The 18675-nt window shown below is 43.0% G+C and overlaps 1 protein-coding gene across 1 annotated transcript; it reads left to right on the top strand.

The window, feature by feature from the left end:
- The first annotated feature begins 11446 nt into the window (after positions 1–11446).
- On the top strand, positions 11447–12964 carry LOC129848728 (fibril-forming collagen alpha chain-like). The gene has a single exon (XM_055917312.1). It carries the CDS (start codon positions 11447–11449, stop codon positions 12962–12964), a length of 1518 nt encoding a protein of 505 aa, XP_055773287.1.
- The last annotated feature ends 5711 nt before the right edge of the window (positions 12965–18675 follow it).

Raw genomic sequence — 18675 nt, 5'->3', positions numbered from 1 at the left:
CCGACACACACACACACACACACACACTCGCTCCAAAACCCAGACACACACTTGGTCCAAAACCCAGAAACACACACACACACAGATGCGAACGCCATGCAAGACATGACCTGTCCGTAAGTACACCACTTTATTCCTGACTGCAGAATGACGGTTAGACATCATTGAACTATCGAAATACATAGCTAACTATAAGCTAGGCTGTAACTCCTACATCATCCATCTGATTTATAAGGCTCTGCTAATGTGCCCTGTCTGATACTCTGGGCTTTATGACTACGTAGAAGTTTGAAGACTGTCTTCAGATGACGTCTGTCTAAAGGGGAGCATCTAGATAGTCTAAAGTGAATTCCTTTCCTCGCCTTATTTCCATCTTAACTGATGGGGGGAAAAGAGCATTACAGAGTACGGTGGATGGGTGAGACCATTACGAAGCATCCATACTATCAGATTCTCTGATGAAAAGTTATTGGCAGCAGTAAGGCATTTTCCTGGCAGAGTGCTGGGTAGCTGAGTAGAGGGTGCCAAGCAGGGGACAGAATAGGGCATGACTGATAGAGGGAGAGGTCTGGTGGAAGGATAGATAGAGGGAGAGAAAGAGGAAGAGAGAGATGAGTGTTATGGCAAACAGCCAGGGCTTCCAAAAGAGCAAGTCAACAGGTGCCACCCTCACTGGATAGTGTGTGTGTGTGTGTGTGTGTGTCTGTTCGTGTGTGTGTGTGTGTGTGTGTGTGTTTACACATTTATGATGGTGAGAGGGGGCCAGTATAATGTTTTTATGATGTTGAGAGGGGGCCAGTATAATGTGTTTATGATGTTGAGAGGGGGCCAGTATAATGTGTTTATGATGGTGAGAGGGGGCCAGTATAATGTGTTTATGATTTAGAGAGGGGGCCAGTATAATGTGTTTATGATGGTGAGAGGGGGCCAGTATAATGTGTTTATAATGGTGAGAGGGGGCCAGTTTAATGTGTTTATGATTTAGAGAGGGGGCCAGTATAATGGGTTTATGATGGTGAGAGGGGGCCAGTATAATGTGTTTATGATGGTGAGAGGGGGCCAGTATAATGTGTTTATGATGGTGAGAGGGGGCCAGTATAATGTGTTTATGATGTTGAGAGGGGCCAGTATAATGTGTTTATGATGGTGAGAGGGGGCCAGTATAATGTGTTTATGATGGTGAGAGGGGGCCAGTATAATGTGTTTATGATGTTTAGAGGGGGCCAGTATAATGTGTTTATGATGGTGAGAGGGGGCCAGTATAATGTGTTTATGATGGTGAGAGGGGGCAAGTATAATATATTTATTATGGTGAGAGGGGGCCTGTATAATGTGTTTATGATGGTGAGAGGTGGCCAGTATAATGTGTTTATGATGGTGAGAGGGGGCCAGTATAATGTGTTTATGATGGTGAGAGGGGGCCAGTATAATATATTTATTATGGTGAGAGGGGGCCAGTATAATGTGGTTATGATGGTGAGAGGGGGCCAGTTTAATGTGTTTATGATGGTGAGAGGGGGCCATTATAGCGTGTTTATGATGGTGAGAGGGGGCCAGTATAATGTGTTTATGATGGTGAGAGGGGGCCAGTATAATGTGTTTATGATGGTGAGAGGGGGCCAGTATAATGTGTTTATGATGGTGAGAGGGGGCCAGTATAATGTGTTTATGATGGTGAGAGGGGGCCAGTATAATGTGTTTATGATGGTGAGAGGGGGCCAGTATAATGTGTTTATGATGGTGAGAGGGGGCCAGTATAATGTGTTTATGATGGTGAGAGGGGGCCAGTATAATGTGTTTATGATGGTGAGAGGGGGCCAGTATAATGTGTTTATGATGGTGAGAGGGGGCCAGTATAATGTGTTTATGATGGTGAGAGGGGGCCAGTATAATGTGTTTATGATGGTGAGAGGGGGCCAGTATAATGTGTTTATGATGGTGAGAGGGGGCCAGTATAATGTGTTTATGATGGTGAGAGGGGGCCAGTATAATATGTTTATGATGGTGAGAGGGGGCCAGTATAATGTGTTTATGATGGTGAGAGGGGGCCAGTATAATGTGTTTATGATGGTGAGAGGGGTCCAGTATAATGTGTTTATGATGGTGAGAGGGGTCCAGTATAATGTGTTTATGATGGTGAGAGGGGTCCAGTATAATGTGTTTATGATGGTGAGAGGGGGCCAGTATAATGTGTTTATGATGGTGAGAGGGGGCCAGTATAATGTGTTTATGATGGTGAGAGGGGGCCAGTATAATGTGTTTATGATGGTGAGAGGGGGCCAGTATAATGTGTTTATGATGGTGAGAGGGGGCCAGTATAATGTGTTTATGATGGTGAGAGGGGGCCAGTATAATGTGTTTATGATGGTGAGAGGGGGCCAGTATAATGTGTTTATGATGGTGAGAGGGGGCCAGTATAATGTGTTTATGATGGTGAGAGGGGGCCAGTATAATGTGTTTATGATGGTGAGAGGGGGCCAGTATAATGTGTTTATGATGGTGAGAGGGGGCCAGTATAATGTGTTTATAATGGTGAGAGGGGGCCAGTATAATGTGTTTATGATGGTGAAGGGGGCCAGTTTAATGTGTTTATGATGGTGAGAGGGGGCCAGTATAATGTGTTTATGATGGTGAGAGGGGGCCAGTATAATGTGTTTATGATGGTGAAGGGGGCCAGTTTAATGTGTTTATGATGGTGAGAGGGGGCCAGTATAATGTGTTTATGATGGTGAGAGGGGGCCAGTATAATGTGTTTATGATGGTGAAGGGGGCCAGTTTAATGTGTTTATGATGGTGAGAGGGGGCCAGTATAATGTGTTTATGATGGTGAAGGGGGCCAGTTTAATGTGTTTATGATGGTGAGAGGGGGCCAGTATAATGTGTTTATGATGGTGAGAGGGGGCCATTATAATATGTTTATTTTTGTGAGAGGGGGCCAGTATAATGTGTTTATGATGGTGAGAGGGGGCCAGTATAATGTGTTTATGATGGTGAGAGGGGGCCAGTATAATGTGTTTATAATGGTGAGAGGGGGCCATTATAATATGTTTATGATGGTGAGAGGGGGCCATTATAATATGTTTATTTTTGTGAGAGGGGGCCAGTATAATGTGTTTATAATGGTGAGAGGGGGCCAGTATAATGTGTTTATGATGGTGAGAGGGGGCCATTATAATATGTTTATTTTTGTGAGAGGGGGCCAGTATAATGTGTTTATGATGGTGAGAGGGGGCCAGTATAATGTGTTTATTTTTGTGAGAGGGGGCCAGTATAATGTGTTTATAATGGTGAGAGGGGGCCATTATAGCGTGTTTATTATGTTTAGACGGGACCCTCCTTCAACCGCTGACAATGGCTGCTGTGCTATCTCATTCAGTGAAACCAGTCTCACTGCGTGTGAACTGAGCCCTTCGGAATTCCTGCTGTGATGATTGATACAGCTGTTCATGACGGGGTATGAAACCCTGGCTGTCTGTTTGATTACAGAGTTTGCCCACTAAGCTAAAGCCAATTAGCTGGATTTGACCGCTGCTGAATTGCTGAATAGCTCATTTCATACTTTGCAACTGACAAAGGTGTCACAGTGACACTAACACGCTCATACAGGGTTTGATCTCTGTGTAATCGTTTGGCAGTGTCCCTGAGAGTGTGGAGAAGTCAGTCGGGCCCCAGAGAGGGTATTTGTCCTGAACAGGTTGGAAGTCAGACGTCACACCTCCCCAGAGCTGCTGAGAGGGAGGGACTAAACCCAATGCATGACCGTGGTTACATATCAACCTTCTATATTACCTCCGTTTTCTCCAACCTCAGCCCCTGGGTCTATCCATAGAATTACATTTTTTACATTTTAGTCATTTAGCTGAAGCTCTTATCCAGAGTGACTTACAGTAGTGAGTGCACACATTTTCATGCTGGTCCCTTGTCTGAATGTCTGTGCATGACCAAGCACTTGTTAGTACTGAGGGATACCTCCTAAAGCATAGGTCAGAGTCCACAGATTCATAGTCGCAATAGTTCCGCGTCCCATTGTGACATAGCTAAGCGGCTCTGAGACCGCGGTCTGCAGGGAGACGCACAGCACAAACACACACCCCACAATTCCTGTCACGCCCTGACCTTAGAGAGCCTTTTTATGTCTCTATTTGGTTTGGTCAGGGTGTGATTTGGGGTGGGCATTCTATGTTTTTGTTTTCTATGTTTTGGCCGGGTATGGTTCTCAATCAGGGACAGCTGTCTATCGTTGTCTCTGATTGGGAACCATACTTAGGTAGCTCTTTTCCCTCCTTTCTTTGTGGGAGGTTAACTTTGTTTGTGGCACATAGCCCTTAAGCTTCACGGTTGTTTTTGTATTGTTTATTGTTTTTGTCTGCGTCATTCTAATAAAAAGGAATATGTACGCTGACAATGCTGCGTTTGGTCTACTTCCTTTGACGGCCGTGACAATTCCCAACCCAACGCAGCTCCGGTACTCGCCCTCTATTCATTTAAATGTGTTGACAGTTGGAGAAATGACTTGAGCTGCGTTCTGAGAATTCCAAAAGTTTTAAAGTCAACGGTCCAATATACTACAACACTGATATGCCTATGCGAACATGTTTGGGACTCTGATAGACGCTTGATTCAGCAGCATCAGACATTTGATACACCGGCTGAGTGCTTCTGCCTGGTGGCTGGATCTAATTCTCTCTCTTTCTCTCTCACATTGTTGGGTTCATTTTGGCTTCCCGGCTTTTCCAGGAATGGGTTGGAACCAAATTGTTATTCAGGTCCACATCAGCCTAATGGAAATTATATCATAAAATGTATTTTTTCTGACTCATGAAATTAATACAGCTTGGCAATTTAAACCACATCCATAACCTTTAAAGAACAACACAATGCTGTTTAATGCCACTGTGAAGACCAACAGTGTACCTGGCCTTGTCAATCATTTCCTGTTTAACCTTTAGTTCCAGATGAATAGACAAATAGGAAGGACACTGATGAGATCTAGACAGAGACTACAGATGTACGGTTGTAATTTGAGCCAGTTTGCTACAGCAGGAAAATAATCCTGCAGCAACAGGAAACATGTATTATTATGTGCATTATAATTAATGGACAGTGTTGTGTACATGAAGTGGAATATGAGATGCAATATTGAGATGCAGCCCCATTGAGAGCAGCAGTTTTCTACAGATTCTCCTCTCATACCAACAGGCACAAACCGTGTGGAAAACAAGACTCTATACAGGTCCCTCTGTAAAAACCCATGCCAAGCCCTCTGAGTGTGTGTGTGTGTTTTCTTTAACGATGTAGGGGAAAGTCTCTCATTCAGGGGACTGGGGGGTGTTAGTTATTCCAGGTAGTGTATCCTGTAAACTCATGTGCATATGGAAACAGTGTTAAATCGGAGAACCGTAGACATACACACACTGTCAATTTCCATATTTGTCTCACCACAATTAACTTTGCTTCTCGTCTATGCGGCAGTGCTCATGATTTTCCATGAAGTCAGAAGTTTAACTAAAACATAAATACGTACCGCATTTAGAAATCAAGTTCACTGCGGAATTGAACCTCTTCAAGGGTAACTCGAATCCATCCCCATCCATCTACTCTTAGCTAATCTTGGCAGTGTTGCTGTGTGTCTGCTTTGCCCTCCAGTCCATGTCAAAATGATGACTCTGAGATTAAACCCTGCGTGTGTTTGTATGTGTGTGTGTGTGTGTGTGTGTGTGTGTGTGTGTGTGTGTGTGTGTGTGTGTGTCTGGGTATGTCTGTGTGTGTGTGTCAGTGAGTGTGCAGGTATGTCTGTGTGTGTGTGTGTGTGTGTGTGTGTGTGTGTGTGTGTGTGTGTCGGTGTGCGGGTGTGTGTGCAGGTGCGTCTGTGTGTGTGCATGCAGCTCAGTCTAGGCAGGCTGAAGTCTAATCCTCCATCAGCTCTGTGACAGATAATCACTATCTATTGCTGTCTGCTAACAAAGCTGGCTGGAACGACTAGAGAATACATGTGGCAGACGTGTGTGTGCAAACAAGTGTGTGCAAACAACAACAGAGATTGTGTGTGTGTGTGTGTGTGTGTGTGTGTGTGTGTGTGTGTGTGTGCTCTGTGTTTGCTCTGTGCCCCTTCCACATAGTGGCATGCTGTTTTCTCTAGAAGAAGCATGGGCAATTATTTTCCATGGAGGGCCACATTAGAATATATTTTTTCCTTCGCGAGCCAGAATCATATTACAGGATTATACATCATGTGTATGACTGTGTTGACAGATATATCTACTGTAAATCATATCCAGATATGCTACTTATTTTACTTTTAAACACGCACATAAATAAACCACATCCATGTTCTCCTTTTGGTAGGAGTTTTCATTATTAAACATGCAATGAACTACACGGAGGGAAAAGTACACTGTGCATTCAGCACCACTGACAGAACTCTTGTTAACAGGTATGCACAAAAATACAAGAAAGAGAGAGAGCTCAATATTACATTTAAACTACTCAATCAGTGTGAGGAGTGAAGTCTCTGATGGACATTGACTAAAGCAGAAAGAAATTATCTGTGCCTTGACTTGTCATATTTCATCACTGAAAATGTCTGTTCACATACATAGGTTGACCCAAACAGTACAAACATCTTCTGAGCATGACTCCTAATCTTTGGAAAGTTTTGTTCATCGAGAGATGCATAGAACCTCGTCAGTGACATTGTTTTGAATAGTTCTCCAATCACTGCATCAGACTGAAGATCGATAAGCTCAAGTTGCAAGACTGCACTGAAGCAAGCTCCTCTGTAATATCAAAGTCTGGGGTTATGCCTCGCAAGAGTATCAACAACTGCGCCGTGTCACGTGCATCACTGCTCTCCTCCAGGACCAAGGAGAAATAGGTGAAATCCTTTAACTTTCAACTGTTGTTCCATATTCTCTGTGATGTCCTCAACAAGTCATGTGACTGTTCGTCTTGACAGGGAAACATTTCCAGACAGCTCTTTCTTGTCGGCCCGTTGTGATAGACATTTCATCCGTAACATTATAACCAATACACAGCAGGACATATTTATATCAGCGGCCTATAAGTTATTTACGTTTGAAATAGTGATTATATTTCTAAGATTGTGATGATAGCCTGTTCGTTTTACAAGTGTGTGCACAGTTAACAGGCTAAATGCATTGCACTTCTCGTTGTGGCTGAACTTCGGATATTAATAATTTAATTTCTGATGTTGTGATAGTCATTCCATCCTAAACATTATTACAAATGCACAGTTTTCTGATTATGCGCATGGAATAAATGCACTTGTTGTTGTGGTATTTTGGATGTATTGTGTTGTTATTGCTGAAAGACATTTTTGTCATTGCCTTGTGGTCACTTGTATTAGGCTTATAGCTATTTTGTTGAATATTATTTTGTCATGCCTGCTCCCACTTTGGCCAAATTCAATTAAAAACTACATGTATATCGAATGTGCTGTGTGCCATATCTGCTTCCATTGAAAAAAACGAGAACTTCCTTATTACTCTGAAGTCATGAAAATCGACTATTTTCCCCCATGTATTGGTCATCCTGGCGCCGTGCCTGTTGTCGGGGCAAAGTATTGCTGCAGAGTCAATTAAACATTCTTTAATCTTACGGCTGAGATCCCGCTAACGGGATCGATATGACAACAGCCAGTGAAAGTGCAGGGCGCCAATTCAAACAACAGAAATCGCATCATTAAAATTCCTGAAACATACAAGTATTTTACACCATTTTAAAGATAAACTTGTTGTTAATCCCAACACAGTGTCCGATTTCAAAAAGGCTTTAAGACAAAAGCACACCAAACGATTATGTTAGGTCAGTACCTAGTCACAGAAAAACACAGCCATATTTCCAGCCAGAGAGGAGTCACAAAAAGCAGAAATAAAGATAAAATGTATCAATAACCTTTGATGATCTTCATCAGATGACACTCATAGGACTTCATGTTACACAATACATGTATGTTTTGTTCGATAAAGTTCATATTTATATCCAAGAATGTCAGTTTACATTGGCGCGTTATGTTCCATAATGTTTTGCTTCCAAAACATCCGGTGATTTTGCAGAGAGCCACATCAATTTACAGACATACTCATAATAAACATTGACAAAAGATACAAGTGTTATGCGTGGACTTATAGATATACTTCTCCTTCACGAGTATCTACCCCGGGTCCGGGATCACCCCCCACCCCCCCCACACTGAGTAGCATAGCCTAGCATAGCGTCACAATTAAATAGTAGCATCTAAATATCATTAAATCACAAGTCCAAGACAGCTAATGAAAGATACAGATCTTGTGAATAAAGCCACCATTTCAGATTTTTAAAATGTTTTACAGGGAAGACAAAATATGTAAATCTATTAGCTAACCACGTTAGCAAAAGACACCACTTTTCTAACTCCATCAGTTTCTTACTCCATCAGGTGCTATCACCAATTCGGCTAAACTAAGATATTGATAGCCACTAACCAAGAAAAAACCTCATCAGATGACAGTCTGTTAACATATTTATGGTATAGGATAGGTTTTGTTAGAAAAAAGTGCATATTTCAGGTAGATATCATAGTTTACAATTGCACCCACCGTCACAAATGGACTAGAATAAATGCATAGAGCAACGTGTTTACCTAATTACTAATCATCAAACATTTCGTAAAAATACACAGCATACACTACTCGAAAGACACAGATCCTGTGAATACAGACAATATTTCAGATTTTCTAAGTGTCTTACAGCGAAAACACAATAAATAGTTATATTAGCATACCACATATGCAAACGTTACCAGAGCATTGATTCTAGCCAAAGAGAGCGATAACGTAAACATCGCCAAAATATATTAATTTTTTCACTAACCTTCTCAGAATTCTTCAGATGACACTCCTGTAACATCACATTACAACATACATATACAGTTTGTTCGAAAATGTGCATATTTAGCCACCAAAATCATGGTTAGACAATGACAAAAGTTGCCCAGCTGGTCAGACAATGTCGTGCTCCATATTAGACAGTGATCTAGTCGTATACATAAATACTCATAAACGTGACTAAAAAATATAGGGTGGACAGCGATTGATAGACAATTTAATTCTTAATACAATCGCTGATTTACATTTTTTAAATTATCCTTACTTTTCAATACAGTTTGCGCCAAGCGAAGCTACGTCAAACAAAATGGCGTCATAAGCGATTAACATTTCTCGACAGAAACACGATTTATCATAATAAATTGTTCCTACTTTGAGCTGTTCTTCCATCAGAATCTTGGGCAAAGAATCCTTTCTTGGGTCTAATCGTCTTTTGGTCGAAAGCTGTCCTCTTGCCATGTAGAAATGCCCATTGCGTTCGGCATGAACTGGAACCGTGCCCAGAGATTCACAGTGTCTCAGAAATAAATGTCCCAAAATCGCACTAAACGGATATAAATTGCTATAAAACGGTTTAAATGAACTACCTTGTGATGTTTTTAACTCCTATAACGAGTAGAAACGTGACCGGAGAAATATAACTGGCTACACTAATGCTTGGAAAAAGAGCAGGTCTGTGTCCACCGCGCGCCCGACGCATCTGGAAAAGAGTTCCTACCTACACGTGTTTTTGTTTTATAGGGGCTGTGATTGCGCAATCGATACCATTCAAATCGTCATCACGTAAAGGCATCCAGGGGAAGACGTAAGCAGTGTCCGTATCCTGATAGCATTCACAGTGGCCTTTAAACTGACTCCAGATCAGGGGCCAAAATGTGTGAAATCTGACTCCATGTCAGGGAAATTGCTGTAGAATGAGTTCTGTTCCACTCAGACAAAATTCCAACGCCTATAGAAACTAGAGAGTGTTTTCTATCCAATAATAGTAATAATGTGCATATTGTACGAGCAAGAATTTAGTAGGAAGCCGTTTAATCTGTAATTCAATTATGCTAATGAGAAAACAGCACCCCCTGTAGTCGCAAGAAGTTAATACAACCGCTGTGTCAGATTTTAAAAAAGCTTTACTGAAAAAGCACACCATGCAATATTCTGAGTACGGCGCTCAGACACAAAAACAAGCCATACAGATACCCGCCATGTTGTGGAGTCAACAGAAGTCAGAAATAGCATTATAAATATTCACTTACCTTTGATGATCTTCATCAGAATGCACTCCCAGGAATCCCAGTTCCACAATAAATGTTTGATTTGTTCGATAAAGTCCATCATTTATGTCCAATAACCTCCTTTTTGTTTGCACGTTTAGTTCACAAATCCAAATTCACGACGCACAGGCCAGACGAAAAGTCAAAAAGTTCCATTACAGTTCATAGAAACATGTCGAACGATGTATAGAATCAATCTTCAGGATGTTTTTAACATAAATCTTCAATAATGTTCCAACCGGAGAATTCCTTTGTCTTTAGAAATGCAGTGGAACGCAGCTACCTCTCACGGGTGCACGCCTGACTGACCTCATGGCCTTCTGCCAGACCTCTGGTTGAAACAGCTCTCATTCTCCCCTCCTTCACAGTAGAAGCCTCAAACAAGGTTCGCAAGACTGTTGACATCTAGTGGATGCCTTAGGAAGTGCAATCGGACCAAATTTACACTGTATCTTGGAAAGGCAAAGAGTTGAAAAACTACAAACCTCAGATTTCCCACATCCTGGTTGGATTTTTCTCAGGTTTTTGCCTGCCATATGAGTTATGTTATACTCACAGACATCATTCAAACAGTTTTAGAAACTTCAGAGTGTTTTCCATCCAAATCTAAATGCATATCTTAGCTTCTGGGCCTGAGTAGCAAGCAGTTTACTCTTGGCACCTTATTCATCCAATCTACTCAATACAGTCATAAGAAGTTAATGAATTTGCCGTCAGCGAATGCCTTGCTATGTTTAGCAATTTTGTAGGACAGTACATAGCTAGCTCTCGCAATTCCCTCATTTGCTGAATGCAGTTTTGGGAAAAGTCCTTGCTGCTTTTTCAACTAAGAAAGCAACTATTTCGATGCACTTGCCTCTGCTCAGAAGACATATTCCTATATTTCTCTGCATGCTTCGTCTGGAAGTGTCGGGACAAGTTGTAGTCTTTCAAGACAACGATGCTCTCTTTCCACACAGCTTCCCTGATACCTCAATAAAGACATATTTCTATGTCCACTCTTGCTGGAACACCCTACATTTCATTGTCTACTTTCCTTTTCCTTGAAATCTTTGAAAACCGAATTTATGTGCAATTTCTAGCTTGCTACTATTTGTAACTGTGATGTGTGTCAGCCTGTCAGTCACTGTCTGTCCTTATGTCCTCAATAAATATCCCAGAAGCGGTGTGAGTTAAATCATTGCACAAAGGCGAGTATTTATTGGGCTTTTAATTTGAATAAGAAATACGTTTTTCAAAACTTTAATATCTCAAATTCTTTATGTGATCTGAGCATTATTCCGCGGGCCGCATATGGCCCCTGGGCCGGCCTTTACCCAGGCCTGCTCTAGAGAGACCCGTCTGAACACTCAGATTTACAGCCACTGTATTAATTATCCTTTGTCCTCTGTTTCACTCACAGGGTCAGAGCGGGGACAGGAGGAAGAAAGGGGAAGGAGCGGACAGGAGGAAGAAAGGGGAAGGAGCGGACAGGAGGAAGAAAGGGGAAGGAGCGGACAGGAGGAAGAAAGGGGAAGGAGCGGACAGGAGGAAGAAAGGGGAAGGAGCGGACAGGAGGAAGAAAGGGGAAGGAGCGGACAGGAGGAAGAAAGGGGAAGGATCGGACAGGAGGAAGAAAGGGGAAGGAGCGGACAGGAGGAAGAAAGGGGAGGGAGCGGACAGGAGGAAGAAAGGGGAGGGAGCGGACAGGAGGAAGAAAGGGGAAGGAGCGGACAGGAGGAAGAAAGGGGAAGGAGCGGACAGGAGGAAGAAAGGGGAAGGAGCGGACAGGAGGAAGAAAGGGGAAGGAGCGGACAGGAGGAAGAAAGGGGAAGGAGCGGACAGGAGGAAGAAAGGGGAAGGAGCGGACAGGAGGAAGAAAAGGGAAGGAGCGGACAGGAGGAAGAAAGGGGAAGGAGCGGACAGGAGGAAGAAAGGGGAAGGAGCGGACAGGAGGAAGAAAGGGGAAGGAGCGGACAGGAGGAAGAAAAGGGAAGGAGCGGACAGGAGGAAGTAAAGGGAAGGAGCGGACAGGAGGACGAAAAGGGAAGGAGCGGACAGGAGGAAGAAAGGGGAAGGAGCGGACAGGAGGAAGAAAGGGGAAGGAGCGGACAGGAGGAAGAAAGGGGAAGGAGCGGACAGGAGGAAGAAAGGGGAAGGAGCGGACAGGAGGAAGAAAGGGGAAGGAGCGGACAGGAGGAAGAAAGAGGAAGGAGCGGACAGGAGGAAGAAAGAGGAAGGAGCGGACAGGAGGAAGAAAGGGGAAGGAGCGGACAGGAGGAAGAAAGGGGAAGGAGCGGACAGGAGGAAGAAAGGGGAAGGAGCGGACAGGAGGAAGAAAGGGGAAGGAGCGGACAGGAGGAAGAAAGGGGAAGGAGCGGACAGGAGGAAGAAAGAGGAAGGAGCGGACAGGAGGAAGAAAGGGGAAGGAGCGGACAGGAGGAAGAAAGAGGAAGGAGCGGACAGGAGGAAGAAAGGGGAAGGAGCGGACAGGAGGAAGAAAGGGGAAGGAGCGGACAGGAGGAAGAAAGGGGAAGGAGCGGACAGGAGGAAGAAAGAGGAAGGAGCGGACAGGAGGAAGAAAGAGGAAGGAGCGGACAGGAGGAAGAAAGGGGAAGGAGCGGACAGGAGGAAGAAAGGGGAAGAAGCGGACAGGAGGAAGAAAGGGGAAGGAGCGGACAGGAGGAAGAAAGGGGAAGGAGCGGACAGGAGGAAGAAAGGGGAAGGAGCGGACAGGAGGAAGAAAGAGGAAGGAGCGGACAGGAGGAAGAAAGGGGAAGGAGCGGACAGGAGGAAGAAAGGGGAAGGAGCGGACATAGCAGATCCTACTGATTGAGGAAAAGGAGGGAGCAAGAAGGAACAGTGTACACAGCCAACCTCACTTGTTCACGTCTTCTTTAGAGGAAGAAGGAGCAGGATGGATGTTGATGCTTCCTGGACCAATGTTAAGAGATAGCGATCTTGATTTACCCTCCGAACCAGCCTTCACTGAGCAACGGTAGTGGCCACAACACACACAGGAACCATGGAGCTGGCAGCCGTTGTTTCCTTATGCTTGTTTATGAAACACACACTGTGTTCTCAGCATCCTGCTCAGTGTAACCCTCACCATATCTTTCTTTTTTACTAATCCCAGAATGTTGTAGTATACTGTAGAAGTTAATACTATGCTATTATCCACACAAAAAAAATCACTGTGGTAAATAAAACTGAAATGTCATCAAAAACACTAGTCTGCAAAAACACTACACTTTTTTAAACTGTAGTAAATACTTAATTTGCATATACCCTGCCCTCCCCTCCCCCACATAGCAATTTGTGCCACCCATAAGTAAGAAACCTACATGCTAAGTATAGACCATATATTGTGTTCCCTACAGGTTCTAGAAAAGAGCAGAAGCTCTGAACTATCTGTTCAGAACCTAGATACATGCATACATACCTATACCAGTTATAGAACATGTGCCCTTTTAGTGCAGTTTCCTGAAAGAGAAAGTCTCCACTTCTATATTAAAGATAACAAAACACTACAGAAAATATTACAGTATACTACAATCTGCAAAAACACTACAGTGAATACTGCAGTATACTACAATCTGCAAAAACACTACAGAAAATACTACAGTATACTACAATCTGCAAAAACACTACAGTGAATACTGCAGTATACTACAATCAGCAAAAACACTACAGTGAATACTGCAGTATACTACAATCTGCAAAAACACTACAGTGAATACTGCAGTATACTACAATCAGCAAAAACACTACAGTGAATACTGCAGTATACTACAATCAGCAAAAACACTACAGTGAATACTGCGGTATACTACAATCAGCAAAAACACTACAATCTGCAAAAACACTACAGAAAATACTACAGTATACTACAATCTGAAAAAACACTACTGTAAATACTAAAGTATATACTACAGTTTTATTTTACAGCAGTATTTATACAATAGTTAACTGTAGATAATACAGTATACTACAGTAAATACTACAGTGAATTCTGCAAAAACTCTACAGTGAATACTATAATATTCATACCATAGTATATACTATACCATAGTATACCATAGTATATACTATAGTGTTTTTTCACTGTTGTTTTCCTTGTTCATTCTGTCCAAGTCCATCCCTAAATAGTGTGGGGATTTTCTGCATAGTGTGGAGTTCCAATTATTTTCATGACTTCTAAATTCAGCTCTTCGTAGGACTGAAATGGCACAATGTTCTACATCGAAGTTGGCTCCGTTTCAGTGACATTCTTTTTTATTTTTTTACTGTGCAAAGTCGTAAATGTTTAATGTCGAGGGACTCTCCCATTTTGGATGTATTCTTTATTGGCGTCTTTTGTTCCGTTTAATCAGAAAGGTTTTAGCAATGGTTTGCGTGTGTGTGTGTGTGTGTGTTTGTGCTCACGCATGCCCTCGTGGATGTATGCTAGTGAATAAGTATGACTATGGATGAGCTTGTTTTGTGCAGCTGCCCAGTAATTAACCATGTTGTCAATTACAATCTACAAAGGCAGAACATCCACAAACTGAGATAGGAGACTTTTAAATCTTCAACAGTTTGGTTTACACCAGACTCTCTTCTTCAGAGGAAGAATGACTAAAAGATATAATGTGAACAATGAACAATTCAGGAAGATGCAGCCGAGCCAAAGGATGACAAAGTGCTTTAATAACAGTGGCAGATCGAGATTTGACGTATGCTTTCTGATTATATAGTTTCTTATTACTACTAATGGGACAAGTGTTCGAGAAGTAACTTCAAATCAAGACAACGGTGGAATTTTACTGGCTTTGAAGACATTTACCAAAGAAGATAAATATGTTGACAAATGACATTGTTGCCACAAATGTTGTTGCAGTTTTAATTATGATGCTGTTGTTTCCACAACTTCTACAACTATCCATATTCCTGCATGTGAATGTATATACGATTTTGTCCGTGTTGAAAGTTTCAGTTTAAGAAAAAAGCAGCTAGCAGCCAATACAGCCCCCCCCCCATGCACGTAGACACAAACACACTTACACACTGACACATGCACGTACACACAAACACACTTACACACTGACACATGCACGTACACACAAACACACTGACACACTGACACACGCACGTACACACAAACACACTTACACACTGACACACGCACGTACACACAAACACACTTACACACTGACACACGCACGTACACAAACACAATTACACACTGACACACGCACGTACACACAAACACACTTACACACTGACACACGCACGTACACACAAACACACTTACACACTGACACACGCACGTACACACAAACACACTGACACACTGACACACGCACGTACACACAAACACACTGACACACGCACGTACACACAAACACACTGACACACGCACGTAGACACAAACACACTTACACACTGACACACGCACGTAGACACAAACACACTTACACACTGACACACGCACGTAGACACAAACACACTTACACACTGACACACGCACGTACACACTTACACACTTACACACTGACACACGCACGTACACACAAACACACTTACACACGCACGTACACACAAACACACTTACACACTGACACACGCACATACACACAAGCACACTTACACACTGACACACGCACGTAGACACAAACACACTTACACACTGACACACGCACGTACACACAAACACACTTACACACTGACACACGCACATACACACAAACACACTTACACACTGACACACGCACGTAGACACAAACACACTTACACACTGACACACGCACGTAGACACAAACACACTAACACACTGACACACGCACGTACACACAAACACACTTACACACTGACACACGCACGTAGACACAAACACACTTACACACTGACACACGCATGTAGACACAAACACACTTACACACTGACACATGCACGTACACACAAACACACTTACACACTGACACACGCACGTACACACAAACACACTTACACACTGACACACGCACGTACACACAAACACACTTACACACTGACACACGCACGTAGACACAAACACACTTACACACTGACACATGCACGTAGACACACAAACACACTTACACACTGACACATGCACGTAGACACACAAACACACTTACACACTGACACACGCACGTACACACAAACACACTTACACACTGACACACGCACGTAGACACAAACACACTTACACACTGACACACGCACGTACACACAAACACACTTACACACTGACACATGCACGTAGACACAAACACACTTACACACTGACACACGCACGTACACACAAACACACTTACACACTGACACATGCACGTACACACAAACACACTTACACACTGACACATGCACGTAGACACAAACACACTTACACACTGACACACGCACGTCCACACAAACACACAAACAAACACACGAACATAGACACAAACACACACACGCACGTACACACAAACACACTTACACACGCCCGTACACACAAACACACTCACACACGCACGTACACACAAACACACTTACACAAGCACGTACACACAAACACACTCACACACGCACGTACACACAAACACACTTACACACTCACACACGCACGTACACACAAACACACGCACGTACACACAAACACACGCACGTACACACTTACACACAAGCACGTACACACAAACATACTTACACATGCACGTACACACAAACACACTTACACACTGACAAACACAAACACACGCACGTACACACTGACAAACAAACACACGCACCTACACACAAACACACTTACACACTGACAAACAAACACACGCACATACACACAAACACACTTACACACGCACGTACACACAAACACACTCACACACGCACGTACACACAAACACACTTACACACTCACACACACACGTACACACAAACACACGCACGTACACACAAACACACGCACGTACACACTTACACACAAGCACGTACACACAAACATACTTACACATGCACGTATACACAAACACACTTACACACTGACAAACAAACACAAACACACGCACGTACACACTGACAAACAAACACACGCACCTACACACAAACACACTTACACACTGACAAACAAACACACGCACGTACACACAAACACGCTTACACTGACAAACAAACACACGCACGTACACACAAACACACTTACACTGACAAACACACGCACGTACACACAAACACCCTGACAAACAAACACACGCACGTACACACAAACACCCTGACAAACAAACACACGCACGTACACACAAACACCCTGACAAACAAACACACGCACGTACACACAAACACACTGACAGACGCACGTACACACAAACACACTGACAAACACACGCACGTACACACAAACACACTGACAAACAAACACGCGCACGTACACACAAACACAGAAATGCACGCAAGCATGCACACACATACGCACGCACAAACACATCCTGATCAAATGCTTATTGTTTTCTTGTTTCAATTGTTGGGTTTGGTCAGTTTGTTTTGTTGGTGTAAACATGTTGCTTCAGTTTACTTTTTTTAAGACAACCCTCAGAGCTGAGCAGTGTCAATGTACAGTATGAGCACTTATTAAAAAACGTATATTTGACTCCTTCGAGTTGCCTTTTGTATTCCGGTTTCAAATGGGCCAAGCAGAGAATCAAAGGGTTGTTAATTAGAGTAATTCAGCTGGAATGAATTAAAAACCTTTAGAATTATATAACGGCATGACTATTTTAATGATTTGAAATATTTGAATGACTAAGACTCCTGCTGAATTCTATTCAGACTAGAGGGAGGTAGGGAGAGAGTGAAAGCGAGGGAGAGAGAGAGGAAGGGAGTTAGAGAGTGAAAGATATTGGAAGCAAGGGAGAGAGAGGAATACTACAAGCAATATGCTCTGAGTCTCAAGCTTTGTTCAGTAGCTCTAGTAACAACTCTTATCCCCCAGCAGTAGTGCCAGTCTTCCCATCAGAGATATTGATCTTCTTCAGTAACAGTACTCACACTCTCACAGGCTGTCTATCACTGTCTCGTCAGGACATTAGTAGCTACAGCACTTCAAGACAATTCACACGAGAGGCAGAGAGAAAGGGGGGAAAGGGAGGGAGAGAAAGAGGAAAAGCGTGGGAGGCCCTTGGTCGTGTGGGAGACCAAGGCTCTTGTAGAAGCCAAGGCTCGGACGCACATTGAATGGCGGGAGAAGCCCAATTCACACAAAGCAAAAGTAAATGTCCAATATGTGTAAAAAGTTTGAATTGGTCATAGGTTTTCAGACGAGTGGACAGTCCAGTACTCACTGTTGGCCTGCCCGACAGATAGCAGTGAGGGAAATGGTGGTTGCCTGTCATGAATATAGTTATGTGTTGTAAAGCTCCTGTATTCTGCCTCTGTCTGGTCTTAACTTAACTCATTATAGTTGACGTTCCACTCTTCAAACCCTACAAACGTTACAATTATTCCAACTTGTAAAATTGTTTGAGGTGCAGTGCAGTGTCCATTGGTCAGATTGTTTTTGATAGCTA

The sequence above is a fragment of the Salvelinus fontinalis genome, chromosome 1 (genome assembly GCF_029448725.1).
Source record: "Salvelinus fontinalis isolate EN_2023a chromosome 1, ASM2944872v1, whole genome shotgun sequence".
Lineage (NCBI taxonomy): Eukaryota > Metazoa > Chordata > Actinopteri > Salmoniformes > Salmonidae > Salvelinus > Salvelinus fontinalis.
This window is presented reverse-complemented; position numbering and strand designations above follow the sequence as displayed.